General features: G+C 39.7%; 1 protein-coding gene across 1 annotated transcript in view; it reads left to right on the forward strand.

Annotated features, from left to right (window-relative positions):
• Positions 1-320: 320 nt before the first annotated feature.
• LOC308415176 (P2R1A-PPP2R2A-interacting phosphatase regulator 1-like) overlaps positions 321-19,340 on the forward strand; it is a gene marked incomplete at both ends in the record, with an annotated part of 33,560 nt that continues 14,540 nt past the window's right edge. The window contains 5 exons of the mRNA XM_080910208.1: positions 321-505; positions 5,428-5,506; positions 16,547-16,603; positions 17,217-17,260; positions 17,359-17,413. Of these exons, the coding sequence (XP_080766334.1) occupies positions 321-505; positions 5,428-5,506; positions 16,547-16,603; positions 17,217-17,260; positions 17,359-17,413 (420 nt within the window). The remainder of the gene's footprint in view (positions 506-5,427; positions 5,507-16,546; positions 16,604-17,216; positions 17,261-17,358; positions 17,414-19,340) is intronic.

Genomic DNA, 19,340 nt, shown 5'->3' on the forward strand with positions numbered 1-19,340 from the left:
AAAAGATGTTGGTGGAGGCATAACTGCCCTGTTTCCTCAGGACAGTTAATCTGTAGTTTTGTTTTGACAGTTACTTGTTGCCATTAAAAAGGGAGAATTTACTCAGTCACTTGCATTAGTGATTTAGCCCTTTTTGGCAATTAGGGGTCCAGGTGAGAACTAGGAGGTTTTAAGGTGGCTCTACCCAGATTTATGTCCACAGGTATTAGAGACAGCAGGACACCAAAGGTGAGTGGCCCTAGTCATCTAAGGGCTTCTGCCACCATTTTCTCACTCTCTGCCATTTGATTTTTTTCCTTATAGCATCTCACCAACAAGACATGTCTTTAAATGAACAAGAGCCAGATACCCTCCAAAATTTCCAATTTGGCAGAGGTTTTATTCTCAACACCAATGTGGCACAGGAGGATATGGAAGTGGATTTAGGCCTGGTACCAGATTCCAGCACTGTAGAAATCAGCCACCTTAGAAGATCCACCAGCATCCCTTTGATCAATGGATTTGGGTGAGCAGGGTGGACATACCTCAAAGAAAAAGGTGGGGGGGGGATGTTGGATAAAATGACATCTAATAGAATTTCCTTGCTTTCACTTATCAAGGTCTTACAAGCATCTCCCATATCCCTGATGTCTAAAGACCCCATCACAGCCTAGTGGATGGGGCAAACTGAGGGACAGCATTCACCCCATCTTGATCCATCCTTAGCTTAACACGTTTGAACAGTCTCTTCTGATGGGTCTACATGGACCCAAATGTTGGTGTGGAACACGGCATTGTTGCAATTTCACTTTGTCTCTTAGCTAATTCTCTGAAGAAGCTGAGCATCCCTCCACCCATGCTTCTAGATTTATTATAACTATTGCTCTTTCATTTTCTCAGCTGACTTGTCACCTTTGCTTGACCTTCACCTCCTGCACACTGAAGATGGAAACTTTGACTTTAAAAAAATACCTAGTTGTTTAAAAAACACAAAAATTTAGATGCTATAGAAAGTTGACCTCTTGAATTATGAAGTATCAGTGGGCAATATCTCCCAGCCTCCAAAGAGGAAATAATTGATTCATAAGTATATTTTACTCTTTGTGTGTGTGTGTGTGTGTGTGTGTAAAACATAGGTATACATGTGATATATGAACAGATAAGTAACATATACATGGTTATCTTAGTTATTTCCTATTTGCTGGGATAAAGCACCATGACCAAGCAACTTTAAAAAGAAAACATTTGATTTGGGGATGGTGGTTTCATAGGGTTAGAGCCCATGACTAATCATGCCAGCAGGCAGACAAGCCTGACACTGGGGCAGAGCAGAAAGTTCACATCTTGAGACACACCACAAAGCAGAATGAAAAAGAAACACTGGGGATTGTTTCAGCCTTGAAACCTCAAAACTGTCCTCTAGTAACATCCTTCTACAAAGCTGTATCTTTTAACCTCCCCCAAACAATTCCACCAACTGGGTACCAAGTGTTCAAACATGCTAATGCCTGTGGGGCCATTCTCATTCAAACCACCACAAGGGCATTAAATTTTGCTGTCTGGGATGGAAAGATAGTTCAGTAGGTAAAGTGCTTAATACACAAGCATGAAGATCTGAGTTCAGATCCCCAATAAAAGCCAGTTAGGCCCTGTAATGCTAGCTAGTACTTGGGGTTCATAAGCAGGTGGATCCCAGGGACTAGCTAGCCAAGGAGACTAGATTAAATGATAAGCTTTGTACCATTAACTCAATTTTATATATAAATGTTACTCCATGCAATAAGACCTTGAGCAATAGAATTTATCTCAAATTGCACATTAATATTAAATAAAACCTTTCAATCCTACACAACAAAGAGGTCTATGGAAAAAGAACATCTCTCTCTCTCTCTCTCTCTCTCTCTCTCTCTCTCTCTCTCTCTCTCTCTCTCTCTCTCTGAGTGTGTGTGTGTGTGTGTATGTTTGTGTATGTGTGTATATGTATGTATATGTGTGTATGTATGTGTGTGTATGTGTGTGTGTATGTGTGTATGTGTGAGTGTATGTGTATGTTTCTGTATGTGTGTGTATGTATGTATGTATATGTATATGTATGTGTGTGTATATGTATGTGTTTATGTGTGTGTATGTGTGTGTGAGTGTGTGAGTGTATGTGTATATATGTGTGAGTGTATGTGTGTGTATGTGTGTGTATTTGTGTGTGTGTGTGTGTGTATGTGTGTGTTGGTGTTGGATATCTTCCTCTCTCTCCACCTTGCTTTTTAAAACAGAGCCTCTCACTGAACTGGGAGCTCATCATTTCACTTAGTCAAAACTTTTGACCTTAGTATGTTTACTAGTAAATGATGTACATAAAGCATAGCAGGATATTTGACTTGTTAGTTTTTGTTTTGAGAGTCCCAGGACTAAACCTAGAGACTCTAACATACTAGGTAAATTCAATATTACTGAATGATCTCCTCAGCCCCAGTAGAAACTTCGTAGAAACAGTAAGACCATTTTGCTGAGTTCACATTTAGGAAAATCACTTCTGTAAAGACTGCTTCCAGAAAGACATACTTTTCTATACACAGAATTTGTTGCAAAATTAGAAAATCACTCGGAATCTGTGTGGCAGTGTTGGGCAAATTGCAGATAGAATAGTTAGTTCACTGCTAGATGAAGCTTGGAGGGTAGATGGACACTAAGAATTTGAGGCACGAGTAAAGGAATAAGGTGCTCATGCAACTGGAAATCTAAGATGGGGAAATAGATTTGACTAAGGCTCAGTCAGTCCTACTTTAGACCAATTCTTCCTTCAGAGTAATATTCTGACTTCACCCTTGCTCATAAATATACCATAAACAAAAAGTCCTCACATAGGCAAGTCTCTGACTTCATGCATATTAAATATGATTCCCATGATGTGACAAATGCTTTGATAGCTGAGTGAGGTGGGTCATACTCATAATCCCAGCATTTGGAAGGCTGAAGGATCATCATGAGTTCTTTATACTCTCAATGTCCACTCAGTTAACTTAATTTCTAATGTCAAAACTTTGGACAGACTCTTACAGAACAGGCTGTGTTTAAACTGGTGATTTCTTGCCTCCACCTCCTAAGTGTTGGGATTAGAGATATACACCACCATACCTGGCTTCAGTATATAAGGTGGCTTTTCAATACTATATTTAAAAGTAAGGTTTTTATATAACTTTTCCTCTGGTCCTTATTTAAAAGCTTAGAAGTTTGGATAGTGATGCGACTCTCCAGTAGAGAGCTCGCCTAGCATGTATGAAAACCTGGAATTGATCCCCAGCAATACACACAGGCAAACAAATAGAACCTACCTGAGCTGCAAAGTGAGTTTGAACCAGCCTAGGCAACTCTAGGGAACTGAGAACATAGGCCAACAGTAGATCACTTGGTTAGCATATTCTAGCTACTGGGTTCAATACCCACTACCTCAGTAAAATAATAAATAAAATATTTAAAATTGTGGTCAATAATGTTTAAAACAATGAATTACTATTAATTGTATGTATTTGTCACATACAAGATCATTCAATACATGTACATAATATGTAATCATCAAATCAAGGTAGTTGCTATTCCTATTTCCTTAAAATTTTAAGGATTAACACAAATAATTGCATTTTCAGATTCTCTATATTTGAATATATGATAATGTATGATCATATACATTATAATGGTATATGATAATGGTCAAATAAGAGTAACTATATTCTATACTCTTAGCTACCTTATGTCTGTAGCCTCTACTTTCCTCTTTTGTAGTTGGTTCAAAACTACAGACTAGGTTGCTGTGAACTCTGCTCACTTCACTGTGTTATACTTGGCGAAAGAAAAACAGAAGCTATGTTTGTGTCTAGGTTTTGTTCGGACATTCTCTTAGTCCCTGAAATCCAAAAGTCTGTAGCCAGAGTGTGGAGGGCTTTGAAAGTCATAATAAAGACCTGAGTGTGGCAGATAATAACCACTAAAAATTGTAAGCTAGAGAGCAAGCTGTTCTTTAGGAGGGTGACCCTGGCAGTCTACTAAATAGCTTGGAGTAGGGAAAGAACAGAGGTGAGGAGGCCAAAGAGACTATTGTGCAGTTTGTGTATAAGGAAAAATGCTTTGAAGTGTTTTTTGGCTACGGTTCTAAAAAAGAATAAGATTGATAGAAAATAGAGTTTAGGGGTACAGCCTAAAAGACTAGCTCTTGATTGGATATAAACAGCAAGAAGAAAGTGTTTTATTTTTGAAAGGGGGGGAGGGTGGGAGGGGGAGGGAGGAGGAGGGAGAGTGGGAAGGAAAGAAGGAGGGAAGGAGGAAGAGTGGGAAGGAAAGAAGGAGGGAGGGAGGGAGGGAGGGAGATAGACACAGAGACTGAGACAGAGAAGGTTTCATGTAGCCTCAAACTCACTATGTAGCTGAGGCTGGCATTGGATTCCTGATTTTCCTGCCTTTACTTCCCAAGTGCTGGGACTATAGGCACGTATTATCAGTTCTGGCTAAAGACTAAATTATTATAGTCAGTGGAGAAACCTGGATAAACAATACATGGGAACCATCTGTATTCTTTCGTGACTTCTTTGGAGTTAAACTGAAAAGTCACGATAAAAAAGAGACATAAAAAGTTAAAGATGACTGATTCTGGGTGACAAGGTCAAATAGGATTGAGGCCACCTCTGAAGGCAACAGTCAAGCTGGGGACATAGGCTCCATTTTCAGTGGGCCGTAGTTGGCTGCTCAACTTGTCTGCTCTTGTTTGCAGTGTGGGAGTGTGGCCCGGGGTTGGACAAACTTGCACATTTTCTATTGAAGCTAGAAATATTGAGTCTGGATTTTTTTCATGTGAAATCTTTTAGAGTACACAATGAATTCAAAACCATTTTAATACCCCAGGGCAAAGTTTACCTGCAGACAATGATAGACCCTGTGAGCCCTGCTATTGGTTATGGTTCTGTTTCAACAGTTCAGACATTAAGGGAGAATCTGTGCTTGTACCTTGTAGCTCTGATCATAAAATTAAATCAGTTACAGGTTTACACACACACACACACACTCACAAATGTTGTATTTCCAAGGTTACAGTAAATTATGCCTATTCTCAGGAGAACAATTAGAGGTAAAATGGCATCTCTGAGAAATTCTTACCTTATAAGGAAACTTGTTTAAGCTTAGCTGAGTAAGTCCCTCCCCCCTTTCTCTCTCTCTCTCTCTCCCTCCCTTCCTCCCTCCCTCCCTCCCTCCCTCTCTCTCTCTCTCTCTCTCTCTCTCTCTCTCTCTCTCTCTCTCTCTCTCTCTGTGTGTGTGTGTGTGTGTGTGTGTGAACATCTGCACAGCTGTCACTTATATTCACCCAGAAGTCACTTATATTCATAGTGTCACTCTTTATAAGGTATATTTGTTTTAAAAATTGGTAATGGGTTTTATATGCCAAAATATCTCCTTTTGTCTCAGTGATAATTCACAGGGATTCTGCATCGACCCCAGAAGAATGAGAAGGAACGTCTCACCGTTTGTGAATCAGCATGGTTTGGTAAGAAAATGCTTATTATGGCATCCCTACGTAAGACACACCTCTTGGTCTTCAGTGGTGGCTTTCAGACTTCAGTGTAGAATATGGAAGGCTAGTTCATAGGCCTCACCCTGCAGAGTTTGTGAATTACAACATCTAGGATGAAGCCCTAGAATGTATTAGAATGTTCTCGAAAGTTTTGGCTTTGAGAAACAACTTCTCTAAATATTACTAAGGGAAAGCAAACACATTCAATACACTTACAATTATTTGTCTGCAGCTGCAACTGGATTAGCTTTTAAATCCCTCATGTGAAGTCATCTAGCTTCCATCTCAGGATCCCTTAAAAGGTTTAGTCCTTTTCAGTTCAACTGCTCTCTCACATTCATCTGAGATTGTAGTTAAAAATTCCAACTTGTAGTGTTACCATCTGATCTCTAAATTATAACTCCTTTTCTGATCATTAAAACTAGGAAAATAGGAAACATTCTTATAGGTCACTAAGTCAAAAGAATAAATGATTCATCATATAAAATTGTTTTAGATGATGTAAATTGTTGTTCACACAACATTCAATGAGCTATTTTAGGGAGGCAATGAGCCATTCAGTGCATTCACCCTGCGTTTGAATCACCATCTCTCTAGTTTCAACAAGTGCATATCTTTGTCTTACTGATGGAATGGTGGGCGGTCTTTTAGTATTCCACCAAGGACTAATCTATGAAGGGCCTTTGTCATGCTAAGGAAGTTCCCAGCTACTCCTACCACTTTGAATTGTTGTATTTTTTTCTGCATCATTTGAAATAATTGTGTGTTCTTCCCTTTTGTGCTATTAATAGGGTATCTTATGCAGATTTTCTTATGTTGAATCACCTTGAGATTCCTGGGATAAATATTCTGTCATTAGTCTACAGTTTTTATTCTCCTCCCCTACAGTTTTCTTCTGATAGTTCTACTGGCTTGGGTATCAGTAATGCTAGCCTCATAAAACACTGGGAAGCTAGTGATTCTTCTCTGCTTTTCTTAGACCCCTAATGCGCCTTCCCTCCTCCTCACCTTTTCCCTTTCCTACACAAATGCCTTCCTCACTTACCTCCTCTTCCTTGTTCTTTTGATTTCCCCTCCTTTCTCTCTCCTACCCCTCTTCTGTTCCTTTCACTCCCCCTCCTCCACTTCCTACACAGCCTGCCTATTCCCTCTTCACTTCCTTTCCCCCACACTTTCTTTCCTGGTCCCCACTTCCCACCCTACTCCCCCCCCCCATGCCCATCCAGTTTTCTTCCTCTTACTTCCCCTCCCTTTCTAGTCTCTCTTCCCCATCTCATCCCTTCTTCCCCATGTTCCCCTCCTTCTTGCTTCTTCCCCTCCTCTCCTCTCCCCACTTCTTCACTTCCCTCCTTACCTCTTCTCCTTCTCCTACCTAGCTTCCTGCTCTCTCTGTTTCTCTACCTCCCTCCCTCTTAGTTCTTCCCAATTCTTTTATCCTTCCTGATACTCTGCATCTGCCTCTTTCTCCTCCTTCATTCTTTTATTTCTCCTTCCTATTCCTTCCTCTCTCTCCTTCCCATTCTCTAGTCCACCTCCCCTCCCCCTCCTTCTCCCTTTTCATTCCCCCCCCGCCCCCCCCCCCGTCCCCTTTCCCATCCTCCCTTCCCTTTTCTCCTGCCTCACCCCCTCTTCCTTTTCCTCCACCTCTCCTCCTTTTCCTCTAGTTTTCTTCCTTCCCCTCACCATCTCCCTTTCTGCCATTCTCTCTCCCATCTGCCCTGCTTTCCCCATTCACCTCTCCCTCCTTTCACTTCTCTGTCCTATACCCCCCTCCCCCTCTCTCCTCCCTGGCTCCCTCTCCTCAACCTCTCCTCCTGCTTCTCCCCACCTCTTCCACTCTGGTTCTTCTTTTTTCTTCCTCTTCCCCTGATTCTCTCTCCTTACCCTTTCCTCTTATCACCTCACTCTTTCTCCCCCCCTTCTCACCTTCACCCTACACCTCTTCTTCCTGCTTTGTCTTCTTCCCCTCCCCTCCTCTTCAATTCCTCTTGCACTTCCTTCTCTCCTGCTCCCTCCCTCTTCCCTTCTACCTCCCCTCATCCTCCCCCTTCCCTCCCTTCCTGCTTTCTTCCCTATTTCCCTAATCTCCTTGTCTCCAGAGTCTGGCATCCTGTGTTCAGTCCCTAGGACTGAGGGAAAGAAAGCAAAAACTGACTCCTGAAAGTTTTTCTTTGACTTTAAGATTTATGTGCAATGGGACACATATACCCACACACATACACAAATAACAAATTAATAAGTAACCATTGAAGAAATAGAGGCCATAAATTTGAAGGAGAGTATGGGAGTACATGGGGAAGGTTGGAGGGAAGAAGGGAAAGAGAAAAACAATGTAATTATATTTTCATTTCCAAAAATAAAATATTTAAAAATCTATGAAAAAGGAAAATAGCATATTTGGTGAGCTAGAAGTAAAATATGTGGAGACAATAGAGTATGTGCAGATTTGGAAAGAATACATTGTAGCTCGAATGCATGGAAGGTGGGAAGACATATGGGAATCAGGAGACTAGTATAAGATCTTAAACAATGAGGTAAGGTAGCACATGCCTGTAATTCCAGTTTGTGGGACACTAAAGTAGAAAGATTGGGAGTTTAAGGGCAGACTGGGCTCTATAGCAAGGCCAAGCTGAGTTATACTGTAAGATTTTATCTTAAAACACACATACACAAGCATGCACGAACACACACACACACCTAAACAACAAAACAGGACCTTTTTTTTTGCATTCTACTCTAAGAATTCTATGTATGTCTTATTTTATGCGCAAGGAGAAGTCATTGAAGGGTTCTAAAGCAGAGGTTTGTACGATGAAATTTGCAGTTTTAAAAAAATCACCCTGGGGGCTGGGTGGTGGTGGTGGTGCACGCCTTTAATTCCAGCAATCAAGAGGTAGAGCCAGGTGGGTCTCTGAATTCCAGGCAGGTCTGGTCTACAGAGGAAGTTCTTGGACAGTTAGGGCTCCAAAGACAAACTCTGTCTCAAAACGACAAACTAATTCTCCTGGGGACTGGGGGTTGGAGCTTGGAGGTTAAGAGAACCTGACACTTTTTCAGAGGATTGAAGTTTCTAGCACCCATGTTTCATTTCCAATACAATTCCTGTTCTTGGGGGGGGGGGTTCTAACATCTTCTTCTGGCCTCAAATATGCACTCATTTGCGCCCCCCCCCACACACAGGCTGGAGGTATAGAGTGCTAGCCCAGTATGTACAAAACCCTCAGTTTGATCCCCAGCACCCTATAAACTGGTTATCATGATTCATACCTGGAATCCCAAAGCTAGGGAGGAGAAGCAGAAAGATCAGAAGTTCTAACTCATCCTCCATTACGTGCTCAGCAAGTTCAGTGCCGTGCAGACTGCATGGGATTCGATCTCAAAACTAAGTAACATACATTTAAAAATGGTTATATTACCTTGCCTTTAGAGTCAAAGGTAGATTAGAAGAAGGCAAAGGTAGAGGCAAGCCAAGCGTATCTTGCATCTTCAATGGGAAAGTGCTACTAAAATAACTGGCAAACTGGCTGATGATGGGGCTAGAAAGATGGCTCAGTGGTTTAAGCACCTGCTGTGTCGGCCAGAGAAACTGGGTTTAGTTGAAAAATTAATTTCATTGCAGAGAAGTGTGAAATACAATAAAGCCATATTGGTTTTTGTTGAAGAAGGATGGAAAGTAAGGACATGACCAACACTGACTAGGTGGTGGCACATGCCTGTAAGCTGAGCACCTGAGAGGCAAAGGCTGGCAAATTTCTAAATTCAAGGCCAGTTTATTCTATAGAGAGAGTTCCAAGAAAACCAAGGCTTCACAAAGAAACCCAGTCTCTAAAAAACAAACCAATCAAACAAATAACTCTTTGAATATGAATTCAGTTCAGTTGTTTGGGGTCAAATTACCTTTTCTAAGCCTTAATTATATCATCTAGAAGACCAGAATGTGATAACATTGTCATTTTAGGTTTTACGATAACTATGTCTGTAGTAATAAAGCATTTAGCATAGAACTTGAACATACTGAATGGTCAATAAATATTAGATTGTGTGTGTGTGTGTGTGTGTGTGTTTACAGGGGTGCATGTGTAGGTGCATGTGCAAGTATGTATGCATAAATGGGGAGGGCAAAGTTTGATATCAATTGCCTTCCTCAATCTTTCTTCACCTTATTTATTTGAGACATGGTCTCTCACTGAACCTGGAGCTCACCAAGTCAGTTAGAATGGTGGAGCAGCAGATTGCAGGGATCTCCCCATCGGTCTTCCCAGCTCTGGGATCTCGGGTGCACACCATCACTCCGGGCTTTTATGTATGTGCTAGGAATCTGTACTCAGATCCTCATGCATGTATAGAAAAACACTACAAATTGATCCATCTTTCCAGTCCTGAGATGTTTTTAGTTCTGACAGTATGTGAAGACAGTAACCATGTGCCCAACATTTTAATACAAATCCATAAGGATTATAGATTCTTAATTTACATAAGGTTCAGCTTAATGCAGTGTGTATTTAAAAGAAACCATCTTATATAATGGGTTCTTGTTGCAAAGAATTAAAGTCATCTAACGTATTTAATGATGGAGATTTCAAGGCTGATTGATTTAGCTTGCTAGGATAACACAAGGCATATGTTTTTATTGTGTTGATGTATCAATTCATTATTAGTATAAGACATGTAAGTACATTTACATTAGTACAGAAATGCTAAGTTATCTACGAGAATGGCATGATTAATTACAGTGCTATAGGCAGAAGCAGTAAGATGCAATTAGAAGAGGCTTAGAATATAAGATGGCAGATGATAGAAGAAGTTCCTGGATTGGCTGATTCACTCATTCAGTGATGTCATTAGAGAGCCAAATTCCTGCCACATCTGCACACTTTATTCCTCAGTAGCCTCACTAACAATCGATGTCTCTAGAAATTAGACCCTGGTTTAAGATTGTATATCACACGATCATATATGTGTTTATCAAACTGTTGTTAGTAGCTATCTCTGGAACATACCATCATAGGAACAAGTTTAACTTTTACTTTCTACATTTTATAGTGTTTAAATATTCTCATTAAAGCATGAACAATAGTTTTTATTAGTTGCCTTTTCCCAGACTACCGCAACCCTATTATTTCCATCTTCGAAGATTCTTACTGTGTAGCCTAAGATGGCTTTCAACTTGTGATCCTTCTTCTGCCTCAGCCTCACTAGCTTTTTATGTCCTCAGATAAAAAATAGCTCTAATGTGTGGCTAGACATTTTGTAGAGACCTTCAAACTTTGGTCATAGACTTAAAATCTACTGGTTTCACAGTATAACAAACCCTTTGTGTCATTACTTGGAGAATGTGATTTTCTAATCATCCCATCCATTTTCCTTTCCTTTTCTTTTTTCCCTTTTCGTTTGTCTTCAAACTTGAGATCTTTTGCCAAGTTGGAGTTGCAGACTTGTGCTAAACCGAGGGCCCAAACATTTTTACCTATATGATCCCTAATACCTATCTGATCACCAGCTTTGCACACTGGTGGCCACAAGCTCCAGATCAGTTTATGCTCCTCTAATAGCAAGTACGCTGTGTCATTTCTAGTACCGTTCTGTGTTCTCTCTATGCAGCCTACATGACTCCCTGTTAAGGACTAATATAAGCTGCCTTGAGTCATCATTTCTGGAACCAGGCCGAGTAAACTTAAGCATAGTCCACAACCCTTCCTTCAGGATTATCTAAGCATTCTGTAGCAACTGTAATAGGAAATGGGTTAAAAATAGTAAAACTAGAATATTTGTAAATTAATTCATTTTTTAAAATTTTCAAAAATTTTTATTATTTATTTACATTCCAATCGTTGCCACCCCCTTAGGTCCCCACTCCAACGGTAAATTAATTCATTTTTAAAATATCCATCCACTTTGGTTTTTGTTTTCCATTTATCTTATTTCTGTGTATAGGATGAACTCAAACTCAAGACTCTGCCCCAACCTCTAGAGTGCTGGGATTCATAGGCCATCCTATCCAGCTGTGCTTTTTGGAAAGCAAATCCAGACTTCCTTCATTTCTCCAGTGAAATATGCTCCTTGGGAGTGAGCCTTAGCCAGCACACCCTTCAACCCCCAACTCCACTTCCCTTAAACATCCATAAGCATACACGTACTCCACCCTCCTGACATCATTTCTTGGCACTGGCACTCTTTCTTCCTTCCAAGAATTTCATCCTCCTTGATGAGGAGAAAAAGACACAGTGAGAACGTATGAAAAAGACACTCTCGAAGTTTATCAGTATCTCAGAAAATGACGGAGGACTGAACTTATAGCCCTGGGCATGCTAAGCAAGCCTTCTTAACCACCGAGCTTCATAACTCAGTCCTGTTTTGACATCAATATCTCATCCCACATAAGAAAAAAAGCACAAAGCACTTTCCTTGCCAGCAACACCGGCAGTACTTTACTTTGGGGAAAACTTGCTTTTTCTCCCTCTGGAAGCAAGAAAATATCTGGTTTTTCCTCTACTAAAAGAAGCTGCCAAACAAATAATTGAGCATCCAACTTAAAAGTCTTCCAGTGGCCTGTGGTTCTGTAAGTCCCCTTTAGTCCCACTCAACACAGTGGTATTCATTTCATTTCCACTGTCCTCTCATGAGTTCCTGAACAACATTTTCCAATAGGAATTTCAGATCTTTATCTCACACTAAATTGTCTCTTCACCACCTATTTGCTATCAATTAAAATATCTTTTAAAAATTTCCATAATGAGTTTAGAACAATTTCCCACCTCGTTCTCTCACTCACTCACACACACTAACATGTAATGAAAACTCAGATAATGCAAAGTTTTTGAAATAGAAATTATGTATATATTTCAGTTCATGTTACCACGACTTTTCAATTAGATTATAAACATCATAAACATTAATGTTTTATACTATCTATTGTGAACTGTCTAGTAATTCGAATTATAAAAACATGAGTGTTCATAAACTTTTTGCAAAATAGCATGGTCCTGGGCATCAAGAAATTAGCAAATGGGCCACTAAGATGGCTCAGGAGGTAACACCAGGTTTGACAGTGAATGCATATAATCTCAGCACACAGAAAGTAGATCTCTGTGAGTTCAAGGCCAGTCTGATCTCTTTAAAGTTTCAGGCTAGCTAGGGCTTCATAGTTAGAACCTATCTCCAAAAATCTATCTCTGTCTCTCTATTTCTGCCTCTCTGTGTATCTCTCTGTCTCTGTGTGTCTCTCTGTCTCTCTCCCTCTGTGTGTCTCTCTTTTTCTTACACACACACACACACACACACACACACACACCCTGTTATTGAAACATCAAGCCAAAAACAAAAACATGGCTAGAGAGGGCTGGTCCTCTGGCTAGAAACTAAAGCATGTTCAGAGCTGAATATCTGCGTATGTTCATCCCAAAGCTAATGAAGAGTGCCACCGAATATAACCTGCTACTTGCTCCAGTCCTGTATTTACTGGAGTCAATCATTTTTCTGTCCTTAAAATTTTGAGTGGAGATTATAAAACTCTTCATCATTTTCAACTCTTTTGGCATCAGAGCCTTGTCTTCTTTCCCTCCCTTCCTGGATGCACAACAGGTTAACATTCTTACCTAAAATATGCGAACAGTTTTTACTTTTCTGTGGCATAAGCTACCAAACTCCTCACTCTACAGGGCCCAACTCAAGTCAAACGCCACCTCAAGCCTTGTTTTCTCCGTCTCCTACTCTTCTGCATGGCCACTTACCTTTGTGTTGTTTTCAGTCCCATTCTACTTTCCTTCCATTTGACATTTACTTCTTGTCTCTTTTTGTTCTTTTTGTGTGTGTAAATAATTTTTGATGTGTGTGTTTTTAAACATTTACATTACTTTTTCAAGTGTGTGTGTGTGTGTGTGTGTGTGTGTGTGTGTGTGCACACCTGTGTAAATACAGATGGGGTTCAGAAAACAGTGTTGAATTCCCTGGATCTGGAGGTGCAGGCAGTTATGAACCACAGACATATCCTGGGCACTGGGAACTGAACTCAGGTCCTCTGCAAGAGCGGTGCACACTCAAAACTGCTGCACTATCTCTCCAGTCTCTGACTACATGACTTTATTTGAAGAAAATATTTGCACTAGGTAAGACTTTATTTTCTCCACTTCAAAATAAAACAGCACATTGGGAGCAAAAATGTTTCAGATGGAGTTCTGTATGTTTCTCCAGGAATCTGGGTGTTCTAGATTATTCTGAAACTTCCATCCTCCGGCTTCAGGTTCTGAGTTGTTGTTGCATCGTCGTAGCCAATAGTTCTTGTGGTTTTGGATTTTTTTTTTGTGTGTGTGCTTGTATGTAGTATTTGCTTCCATCTTTGGTTTCCTAAAGTCATCATAAGGTTAAGATCTATAGCTTATTAGCTGTTGTTTTAATCTCTTCTCTTCTGATTGGAAACACACTCCTTAGATATAATAAGGGCGTGACTAATGATAAGACATATGAATTAGCCATACTTCTACAGTGGAGGACTATGGTGAAACTGTGGTGCTAATCTTCATGTGTAATTTCTGTGGGAACTCAAAGTTCCCTTTAAAAGAAAAAAAAATTCTTGGTGACAAAGGGTTTTTCTGTGTAGCCCTGGCTGTCCTGGAACTCACTCTGTAGACCAGGCTGGCTGTGAAAATAAAGACATGCTTGCCTCTGCTTCCCAAGTGCTGGGGTGAAACGGATGTGCCACCACATCTGCTGCCACCAGGAATTTCTATGTTTTGAATTTTCAATTCATGTATGACTATTGTGTTGCCATTTCTACACTCTTCACTGTTTTTCCAGCTTTGGACGAAATACCAGTAAGTGAAGTAATCTGCTCCCGCAAGAGTCATGTGGTAACATTTAAAAACTTAGTAAAATATAAAATCATCTCTTTCATAAAAACATGTGTTTATTTGACACATATTCATCTTCACTTCTTGGCCACAGTATGTCTATGATTTTCCACTTTGAGCCTTCAGCTTATCTCATCATTCCAAACCACTCCTGTCATCCCAAGACCCCTTTTTCATTTAAACCATGAACTAGTTTTTAGACCTTCCTTCCTTCACTTGAAACTTTGCCCACATATTGCTGCTACTTTTTCCTTTAACCTTTCATAGCACACAGAACTTGTTTATTTTAAAGACCTTTGAGATTTAGGAATGCTAAGAAGCCTATACTTTATTTTCTATTGAAAATAGAGGCTAAATTCCAAAAATTATAATTCCATTTTAGCCATTTTTCATCCAATTTATTTTCTGTCCATTCCTCCCAGTATGTTTTCAATACCTTAAGCTTCTCAGTGCCTCTACCTGAGTAGTTTTTCCCATTGGAATACTTTCTGTACACATTAAGAATTTCTACCTTAGGCTGGAGTGTTGGTGCAGTGGTTAAGAGGACTTGCTTCTCTTGCAGACAACTTAAATTTAATATCCAGCACCCACATGAGGTCTTGCAGCTTCTGACCTTTAAGGGCACAAGGCACATATGTGGACTCATATACACATGAAGACAAAACACTCAGACACATAAAATAATAAATAAAATAAATCTAAAAACAAAAAGAATTTTTGTCCACTCTGTGAGGCTCTGGCACTTACCTGGGCTTGTTTATTGTCGTTGTTTTAGACCCTCAAGTCCTAGCAAAGTGCTGTAACACATAGCAGGTACTCATTACGTATTTTTGAACTGCTCCACTTAGTATATGTTCTTAATATGCCTACATATATATTTATATACTTCATATATATGTATATATACATATATTGTTTATATACTTAATATATGTTATTAGTATATAATGAAGTTTGGGGTATAGCTCAGTGGTGGGACACATGCCTATCTTACACAAAACCTTAGGTTTGATTCTCCAGCACTACAGATAAAGTCAGAATGTGAAAGCCAGATAAGACAAATTCACAACCAAACATTTCAGGAAACAACCAGGCTTGTTATCTATTCTCCATAAATTCCTAGGGTAATTTAAGCTTTGTGTCCATACTTAGCTTTAAATCCTCTCATTGTTTCACTCTCCTCTTACACGGGCTTTCAGAAGCTTTGAGACAAGACAAAAAAGGAGACAGTAGCTCTGAAAAAGAGAAAGGACCTAGGCAACAAGTATCTTAGCAACGAAGAGGGAAATGTTGTAAACTACTTGAAAGTATTTGCCTTAAGTCAACCCATATTATGAAAATTAGTTGTCACCGGCAACCTTCTCAGATATTTGATCAAATTATTCTGTTCATGTTTTCTTTGTATGTGAGGCAGCCTGGCTGCTGATTCATTAACTGTTTGAGCTTTTTGCTCTGGTAACACCTCTCAATAAGCTTTAGTGCTTGGCTAAAACCAGCAGGAAAATGAACATTGATATCTAGTGTCTTAAGAAAGGAAAGTTGGCAATGGGGCTGGATGTGATCGTGTACTTGAGATCCCAGTATGCAGAAGCGGACAGGCTCATCTGTATTAAGAGTTCGAGGCCAACCTGGTTTACATGAGAATCTGTCTCAAAAACAGATTAACTTCACAGTTAAACAAACATCTGTATTGATGTTTTGCTTCATGTTTCTTCTGTTAGCAATTGTAATTCTCAACACACACACACACACACACACACACACACACACACACACACACACACACACGGGGGTGGGGCAAAGAGAGAGAGAGGCTTCTGAATAACTCAATATTTTAGTCAAGATCCAAATTTTTATTCATTTATTTTTAGCTTTGGTTTTTTGAGATAGAGTTTCTCTGTGTAGCTCTAGCCATCCTGAAATTCTCTATATAGACCAAGCTGGCCTCGAACTCCCAGAGATCCACCTGCCTCTGCCTCCCAAGTGCTGGCATTAAAGGCACCACTGCTGCCAAACCCCAATTTTATTTTGGGAAGCTTTGAGGTTAACAGATGCCATTGCTGCTGTACACTCAATAAGTATTTTAGACAGTATAACATTAACTCCATGTTTTAAATGATTAATCAAAAACATTACAATAAAATCTAACTCCTATTTTAATTTTTAGCTGTTTCTACCTTGCCGCCGTCGTATGTCTGCCAACCGGATTTTTCAAATCAAACAGGTTAGAGAATTTTCGAAATGAAGTTACTCATTTTAAATTAGTTTGGGGGGATTTATTTATTTATTGGTGTGTATGTGTGCCTGCATGAGTGTGTGTATGTCTGTGTGTGTGTGTGCCATGTCATGTGTGTGGCTGTCAGAGGACAACATATAGAACCTGATTCTCTCCTTCCTCCGAGTACTTCCTGACAAACAGGTCATGATCAGGAGGCTTGGAGGCAAGCATCTTCCTCCACTACACCATCTCACCAGCTGCACTATTTTCATCATCATCATTATAGCTGTTTTTATAATGCATTATTACTTTTGGGGGAAAATGGTAACAAATAACAAACGAGGTTTTCTTTAAGCTAAAAAAGAAGAGCAACATGTAAGTGGGTCAGAAAAGTCAAGGACAAGAAATGATGTGGAGCACTTTGTAAGGTAACAAAGAGCAGAGCCAGACACTTGCATAAAGGGTTGTTTGTAATGAAACAATGTAGCTCTTCCATAGCCTGGAGAATAACAATAAAGTACATCTTTGGGAAAATAACAAAACTCCCAACCCAAATGCAATTTTGGAGAAGAGTAGTAATTAGGCACCCGGATGACGATTTCTTTCCCCTGCCTTCTAGGAAGAAGGGATGGATATAGCTAGCAGAGAAGCAATGCATGAACGGTGAGACTATGCTTGACTTAATCTTTTCATCAGTTGCATGTTCAGTTTCATCTTTTCCTTCAGGTGGGCTGACTACAGTATTCATTTCTTTTCTCCAGGGAGATGCATACTGCAATTCAGATAAGTCAGAGTTGGGAAGAATGTCTAAATCTGGTACGGTATTCACGTTTTAATTCTTTTTGTGGAAAGTTTCCATTTTCACAAACACAGTATTTTGTTAAGAGCACCCAAATGGCAGTGCACACTCTGCTATGACAGCAGTCCAGTGGCTCTGTCACCTTCTTCTGACCCCTCTGGGTTCCTGCACGAATGTGATGTGCAGAAACTCACACAGGCTCTCACAGATATACAACATTTTTAAAGGATATTTACAAAGATACAGTTTATGGTTTTACCACAAAAGCTAAATGTCATTATGTGAAAGAGGGGTTGAAATAACATTGTCTTCTGACCCTGAACTACGGATGTAGCTGGGAGTTGTAAAATGCTTCTGTAGATGAAATCAACAGTGGAACAGCAGAGAGAAAGGAATTCTTTGAGCCTAGGAATAGTAGGCTAGCGGAAAACATGGTAGGAGGGAGAGAAGGAGGGAAGAGAGATCGATCCAAGGGCAGAGAGATACACAGAAGACAAAGAGATATCCAGAGACAGATGGAGATACACAGAGAGATAGAGATAGAGAGAGGAGAAAGACAGAGAGGGACAGAGACAGAGAGATATTGATTGGGGTTGATTCTGTTGTGGACCATCGTACCAACTTGCTCTTTGTTCTGACCAACCTAAGAAAATTCAGTTGTTGCCAGCAATGGGTAGGTAAAAACAGGAGGATCAGGAGTTCAAGGTTATCCTTGACTATAATTTTGAAACTCTATTTTGTTCAGAAACTATAAATTCAAGTGTTAAGGGTAAATTTACTGGGCTTTATTCAATAATTTGGAATATTTCCACAAATATTTTGACATACAGCCTTTAATCTAAACATTTAGGCCATAGGTATATCCCCATTTTATGTTTTTAAATATCTGTAAACATTATGGCTACTTAATTGTCACATGACTTTTTCTCTTCTTTACTGTGAACATTTGTGACAAAACAAGAGTTAAGCTGAAAACTGAATAGGAGAGATTCTGGCTAATGCCAACCTCAAGATCTGGGGGTCAGTAGATGAGGAAATGTGCTGGCAGAAGACATCTTTTCCTTTCAAAGATGTCTCACATAGGCACCTGGCCCTCATTTCAAAGTAGACAGTGAGTTGTGTGTTGTTTAGAGCTAGGTTATATGGTATAATCAGGCTTTTGGGGGGGTAGCTACTATGTGGGAAAAATGATAACAAATAAGAATCAAGGTTTTCTTTATGCTAAATATAAGAGCAACATGTGTGTCAGGTAAGTCAAGGACAAGAAATAATAATGTGAACCTGGTGACCACTGGTCATTACGCCATCTCAGTACAGCCACAAGAAGATTTTATCTAACTGTGCTCTGTGGGAAATGAGAACAAAACAAAGCAAAAAACAAACAACACCAAAACAAAACAAAACAAAACAAAACAAACAAACCTGGAGACTTGGTCCTTCTCAGGCTTCACAGTAGGTCGATTTATAACTTCAGTTAACACTCTTTAATTGAGCAGATTCTACTTACTCTAGGTGTTTTTATGCATGAATAAGAGAACCTGAGTGTTGGGTGGGCGAGTGGAAGAGAACACACACTTTACCAGTATAACTTTACCCTAGTTTTGGAAAAGAATATATTTTAAAATACTGAGTTATGGGAGTAATTCTTTGTAGGAAAGGAGCAAAGACAATTTAGCTGGAACTAAAATATAAATGAAATATTATGAATAAATAGGTTTTCTACTTTATAGTTTTTCATCATATAGCCATAGACGCAACCATAAGGAAAACATTAATTTAGAGCCTGAGTACATTGTATATAGTGCTCAACATTGACTGTTCACAATGCCTTTCTGGGGCACCAGGTAAACACCACATAGCTCTCTCTTTTAAAAGATCAAGAGTGCCATTGCTTTATCTACATGAATCTTGCCCTCCGTACTTGCTTCATAGCAAGACATCCTC

The sequence above is a fragment of the Micromys minutus genome, assembly GCF_963924665.1.
Source record: "Micromys minutus genome assembly, chromosome: X".
NCBI classification, from domain to species: Eukaryota; Metazoa; Chordata; class Mammalia; order Rodentia; family Muridae; genus Micromys; species Micromys minutus.